General features: G+C 36.5%; 2 protein-coding genes across 2 annotated transcripts; both read right to left on the reverse strand.

Annotated features, from left to right (window-relative positions):
* Positions 1-655: 655 nt before the first annotated feature.
* LOC110910283 lies at positions 656-1,571 on the reverse strand. Its single transcript, XM_022154975.2, has 3 exons — positions 1,443-1,571; positions 1,220-1,308; positions 656-993 (listed from the first exon to the last, which is right to left on the reverse strand). The coding sequence occupies exons 1-3, from the start codon at positions 1,464-1,466 to the stop codon at positions 846-848; spliced, it is 261 nt and encodes an 86-aa protein (XP_022010667.1). The 5' UTR covers positions 1,467-1,571; the 3' UTR covers positions 656-845.
* A 3,180-nt stretch (positions 1,572-4,751) lies between these two features.
* Positions 4,752-5,711, reverse strand: LOC110914151 (uncharacterized mitochondrial protein AtMg00810-like). The gene has a single exon (XM_022158965.1). It carries the CDS (start codon positions 5,709-5,711, stop codon positions 4,752-4,754), a length of 960 nt encoding a protein of 319 aa, XP_022014657.1.
* Positions 5,712-6,316: the final 605 nt, after the last annotated feature.

Raw genomic sequence — 6,316 nt, forward strand, 5'->3', positions numbered from 1 at the left:
TTAATTGAGTAAATTACAAAATCGTCCTTTATGTATGTCACTTATTGCAAACTGTACCATTTATTTTCAATAATTACAGAAAACGTACTTGATGTTTGTAAACCCTTGCAAGTTATGTCCTTTAGCCCAAACTCAATTAATTTTTGTGGTTAAATCTGACCAAATGGACCCCACATGAGGGTATTTTTGTGGTTAAATCTAACCAAATTCACCTTACATGAGAATAAAATGACCAAAATACCCTTATTTGGGCTCTATTTGGTCAGATTTAAGCACAAAAAAATTAACTGAGTTAGGGCTAAAGTACATAATTTGTAAGGGTTTGCAAACATCGAGTACGTTTATGTAATTATTGAATATAAACGATAAAGTTTGCAATAAGTGACATATATAAATAACGATTTTTGTAATTTACTTTATTTAATTTAACAAATTCGTCTATCATGATGACCGAACAAGAGTTCGGATTAGACATGTGAGGTTTCATGCGACATTGCTAACTTTGCAATTATAGAATCAATCAAATCGACTATTTAAAGGAGATAAATGTAAAGTGTCATATTTAAAAAATGCATCTCGACTGGTCTATATAATTTATTAATTTTATGGAGAGATTATCATTTTCTACATCGGACGTGTTAGTTCTTCTGTAAAATTAAAATTTAACGAATTATTACGATAAGTATATTAATTTATCGAGTTTATATATTACAAAACCATCACATACTTGTAAAAGGAAAAATTCTCATAATTCACCTTATTAGACCAATCAATACACTAGTAACAATAATGTAACGAAATCAATTCACAAATGTGTGTCCTTCTACATGAAGTTGTAGCGATGTTTATTTGGTGTTTGAGAAGAAGGAGTTGACAGTCGGCATGACTTCTGGTGGTCGTGTACGTAAAAATCTCCGAAGGCCATGTTCAGCATATTTTTGACCTTCGTCGTGGTTTTCAAGCACTCCCATGGTACGATGCGCCTTATTCACCCTGTAACATTACAAACCGATTAATCTAGAAATTTTTAAACCACAAGAAAAAAAACATATAAAATGAGCCACAACGTCCACAGTGGCGAAGCTTGAGATTTTCGACCGGGGGGTCTAAAACGTATATACCTAAAAAAATTGTAAAACCGGAGGGTCGAAAACGTATATACCTAAAAATTTTATACGAAAACTACATACCAGACACTACTGAGTGAAAATCATAATACCTGACATCAGGGTTCATGAAAACATTTCTAGTAAGCTGGAAAACACACATGCTCGTCACAAATGTCATCGCTGCCATAAGAGGATAAACCTGCGTCGCTCAAATTATTAACAATTGGTTAAAACATGCACTTTATAACGAAAACACAACATATAACAACGTTATTAATAACATATGATCCTAAAATTTTACACGTATATAAATTCTTATACAATCATGTTTACCTCTGGTCGCATCCATTGCGGCATTTTTAAAGAGTTTTCGGCACTTTTGTAACTCTAAAAATATCAGAAATCTCGGTAGAAAAGATTGATTTGAGTCGCAATTGATTTGGAAATGTGAGAATGAAGAATGCATAGGAACGTATTTATACGGAGACTCGAAGAGATGGTCACTGGGTTTGACTACGTATATGAAGTTGAATATTCAAGCCAACAGATTTGGTTTGTGCTGAAATTATGAACACAACCATGTATTTAGATAAATTTTGTTTTTTTCTATTATTTTAACTGTTATACAAACGTAAGTTTTAACTTTTATCATTTTAACACATGTAATATTAATAAATGGGTTAAAGGGTTACACCATGTAAACTATATATTTTAAATTAAATTTTAAACAGGTTGACGTCTGACTGGTCAGCCTGTTTAATGAATAGGGTTAAGTGGGCCAACACGACCTCAACTCATTTGATTAAACGAGTTAAGATATAATAACCCATGATCTCATTATTTTTATATCGGATTTATGTTATGTTTCGGTTCGTGTTGGAAATTGTATTTCCCTAGTTATGAAAAAAATGAATTCAAATGTTCTTTTATATATTCTTAATAGCGTCAACTAACCATTACTAATCATATGTTTATACCAAGTTGAACGATGAAAATATAATATGATGTAACTTTGTTATAGAAAAATACATGTTGTGGAAAACGAAAACCAGGTGCTTCAGCCAATTGATTTGTTTGCGGGATAACGTCATGAAGGGACCATTGACCATGGTCAACGTTTTTATACGCGTTATGGCTTTTTGTACATCTCATTATGAGTTATGAGCTTTACGTGCCTTGATACTTTTAAAGGGATTTGGCGGCTTGTTATTTTTAAAGGGATTTGGAGGGTAGTTTTGTTATTTCATTCTCTCTAAAAAATTAAAATTATGCAACAAAAAATCAGAATAATATATCACTTTATACCTTATATTAATTAATTAATAATTAATAATATAAATATACAATCATAATTTGTTAATCTTGTTATGATAATAATATAATAATATGAGTTTCATTAGAGAACATTAAAAAAAGTTAGGAACAAGGGAACACTTTTAACAATTTAACTTAACATATTAAAAATCAATTTAAAAAAAAAATTTCGATGCTTTTCGTTATAAATACTTGTAGAAGCAATCTATATATGATAAAATTAAAAGTGAATGAACAGTGATTACATATTCTTTATTATATGATTCTTTTTTATATTTAATAATACGTTATATTCATTTATTAGACTATGGGGTATGGGACGAGGGTTGGGACGGGGGTTGGGTACAAATACGTAGTCACCACCCCGGGTGAGCTTGGGTTTCGGTGTGGCCTCTTGGGCGGGAGTTTCATCCGTGTCCAGCTCTCATTGGCTAGGTTGGCTAGGCCATAGCGGCTAGGTTTAAATTTTAAAAAATAACCGTTTGGCTTTATGGAGCGAGGGTTGGAGCGTGGGTTGGGTACAAATACCCAAGTCACCACCCCGGGTGGGCTTGGGTTTCGGTGTGGCCTCTTGGGCAGGAGTTTCATCCGTAAAACCCCCCAGCCCCACCGCCTGTCCACATCGCTACCCCAAACCTTCACTACACCTACCCAAACCCGTTACCCACACTTGATACCGGCACAACGCGATGAAGGGCCGCCAACCCGGTGAGACCCGTTACTGGCCGGAAGCTTTCGCTAGCTATCAGCACAACGTGGGGAAAGACCGACACAATTTAAACGCGTGCCAACACAAGTGGCACGAGCTACGACCGAAGCTCGACCGTTTTAAAGCCTACTACGATAACGTCCCGTGCGGTGATATAAGTCACGAAGACCGGGTGGCGGTGGCCAACATCCAGTTCCGGGGCAAGGAGCGGAAGCCGTTTGACAAGCTCACCCTGTTCGAAATCTACCTAACGCTTTAGGCTTTTTTTTAAATTTTGTAATTCTTTTTTTATAGAATTTTGTAATTTTTAGGAACTTTTAATAATAATTTTAGGTTTTTTTTAATTCTTAGTGTATTTTTTAATTTTAGTTTTTTTTTTTTTTTATTTTTATAAAACTGGCCAACCCACGCGGGCTAGCCACGCCCCGCCATACCTACCCAATACGTCACTTACCAACGGGGGGCTCGAAGTTCACGTGTCAACCTATGCCCCAAACCCCCGCCCTACCATACCCCACAGTCGAAAACGCCAATGCCTTTCGCGCAACGCGCGTCATTTAAAAACACTAGTTATAATAAAAATAGAAAAACTAAAAATAAAAAAAAACAAGTTAAAAAAAGGCTTTTTTTTTACAAAAAATGATTTTTTATTTGAATAGTTTCTACCCATTTTTACAAGGAAAAGCGCTGAAAAAAAAATTAAAAAAATTGATTTTTAACATGTTAAGTTAATTTTATAAGATATATTTTTTTTAAATTGTTTTTTAAACATTTTTTTATATTTTTAGTTTTTTGTTGTTTTATTAAAAATGTTTCTACATGTATTTATAAGGAAAACGTCGAATTTTTTTTAAAAAAAAGGTTAATTTTTAATATGTTAAGTTGAATTTTTAAAAATGTTTTCTGATTTTCTACTTTTTTAATGTTCCTTAATGAACTCTCCCCTAATATAATAATATGAAGTATTTGTGTTTATCTCCATCGTCCTGATAGGATACATTTTGGTAATAATATAATAATATTATAAATAATTTTTTTTGAGTTCCCTGCATAATTCTTGAAATCGTATGTCACGTCATTCTACCTCGGATATAAATCCACGCATTGATTAACACGTAACAAGTTGACATTAAGTTGCTTTTAAGTATGATTTAAAGATAATACATCCAAATAACGTTAACATTATATAAGCAAATATTTGCTGTGGAAATTCGGTTGAATTTGACTCATCATGGTACTAGCATTTAATATAGTAACTAAAATCAAAAATCAAAAAAAGAAAAAAATTGTGATATGACTAAAAGGATATCGACGTGTGTTTTACATTAGTCGAGAACCATATTAAACGAATATTGGTAACGGTTACGATTGATAATCACAGTATACACGTAAATGGGATCCTCTCCCCTTTTCCAATTCTCATTCCTTTATATAAGATAATACATATCTCCTATTTTAGGAGGATGGAAACTAATTACCAATTTACAAGGATTTTGATATAACTTCTATAAATACTATGGACACATGTTAACTATTACACCCCCGCAGTCGAAGTGGGAGGCGACTGGATCTGAAGTCTTCGAATAGAACCCGCGGTAAGCCCTTGGTAAAAATATCTGCTATTTGATAAAGAGATGGCACATGAAGAACCCGAACTTGACCTTTCTGGACCTGTTCCTGAACAAATTAATGTCAAGCTCGATGTGTTTCGTTCGTTGATGTTGTACCGGATTGCCGGATAAGTAAATGGCACTGACATTGTCGCAGTAGACAATGGTGGCGCGGGTCAGCGGATGATGAACTTCTAACAGTAGGTTGCGCAACCAGCATATCTCAGCAACAACGTTAGCAACTCCTCGGTATTCAGCTTCTGCACTGGATCTGGAGATTGTTGGTTGCCTTTTGGATGACCATGAGATGAGATTATCGCCATAATAAACACAGTAGCTGCTCGTGGAACGACGTGTATCAGGGCAACCCGCCCAATCAGCGTCTGTGTACGCTAGGAGTGTCGGGGCAGCCGTAGATCCGAGCGTGAGACCGTAGGAGGTAGTACCTTGAATGTACCGAAGGACCCTTTTTAAAGCCAGCCAATGAGGATCTTTCGGCGCATGCATGTGCATGCACAGTTGTTGAACAACATAACTAATGTCTGGACGCGTGAACGTTAAGTACTGAAGTGCCCCGGCAAGGCTCCGATAGAGGGTAGGGTCACGAAAAGTGTCACCAGAGGCGCTCAACTTTGTGTTGGTGTCAACTGGTGTAGAAACCGGTTTGCATGATGACATACCTGCACGTTCAATGATCTCATGAGCATACTTTTGTTGAGAGAGAAACATAGAGTTCCCATTCCTAGTGACCGATATCCCGGGAAAAAAACTTAAGGGTCCGAGGTCTTTCATAGAAAATTCAGTCGCTAGATACCCCATTAGTTGATGACGTAGGTGATCCGAAGAGGTGACTAGTATTATGTCGTCCACGTATAGAAGTAAGAAAACAACATCACGGCCTTGGTGAAGAATGAAGAGAGAGGCATCACATCGGCTTTGAAAAAACCCGAGGGTAATAACGTAGTCCATGAATCGTTGATACCGCGCTCGCGGTGCCTGCTTTAGTCCGTATAACGACTTTTTGAGTCGACAAACATGATCCGGTTAATCTCGGCTTCGGAATCCCATGGGCTGATACATGTAAACTGTTTCATTGAGGATACCATGTAAGAAAGCATTCGTAACATCTAATTGATGTCAGACCATGATTTAGATAGGGCAATAGAAAGGACAATCCGAATGGTTGCCGTCTTAACAACCGGACTAAATGTTTCCCCGCAGTCGACTCCCACCTGTTATAAGCGGCCATCACATACCAACCGTGCCTTGTAACGTTCCAAACTGCCATCAGATCTAAATTTATGCTTAAATAGCCACATACTGCGAATAATGTTCATGTTGGGTTGACGAGGAACTAATTCCCATGTCTCGTTCTTAATAAGTGCATGAAACTCAGTATTCATAGCATCGTACCATACCGGTATAGACAGTGCATCAATTGGGCATTTGGGTAAGGGTGTGAGGACGGAGGCATGTAGGTTGAGTTTCTGTGTGGGTTTACGAATACCGTCCATGGCTCTAGTGCGCATGGTGCGAGTTGGATGAACCTGGTCGGTATTTGTAGCGTGATGAGA

The sequence above is a fragment of the Helianthus annuus genome, chromosome 15 (assembly GCF_002127325.2).
Source record: "Helianthus annuus cultivar XRQ/B chromosome 15, HanXRQr2.0-SUNRISE, whole genome shotgun sequence".
Lineage (NCBI taxonomy): Eukaryota > Viridiplantae > Streptophyta > Magnoliopsida > Asterales > Asteraceae > Helianthus > Helianthus annuus.

Excerpts from the sequence above, each read along its gene's own strand:
- LOC110910283 (XM_022154975.2), bottom strand. The coding sequence starts at position 1,466 with ATGCCGCAATGGATGCGACCAGAG. Across the intron at positions 1,309-1,442 it reads CGCAATGGATGCGACCAGAG|GTTTATCCTCTTATGGCAGC; the intron begins GTAAACATGATT and ends TGAGCGACGCAG. Across the intron at positions 994-1,219 it reads TTCATGAACCCTGATGTCAG|GGTGAATAAGGCGCATCGTA; the intron begins GTATTATGATTT and ends GTAATGTTACAG.
- LOC110914151 (XM_022158965.1), bottom strand. The coding sequence starts at position 5,711 with ATGGACTACGTTATTACCCTCGGGTTTTTTCAAAGCCGATGTGATGCC.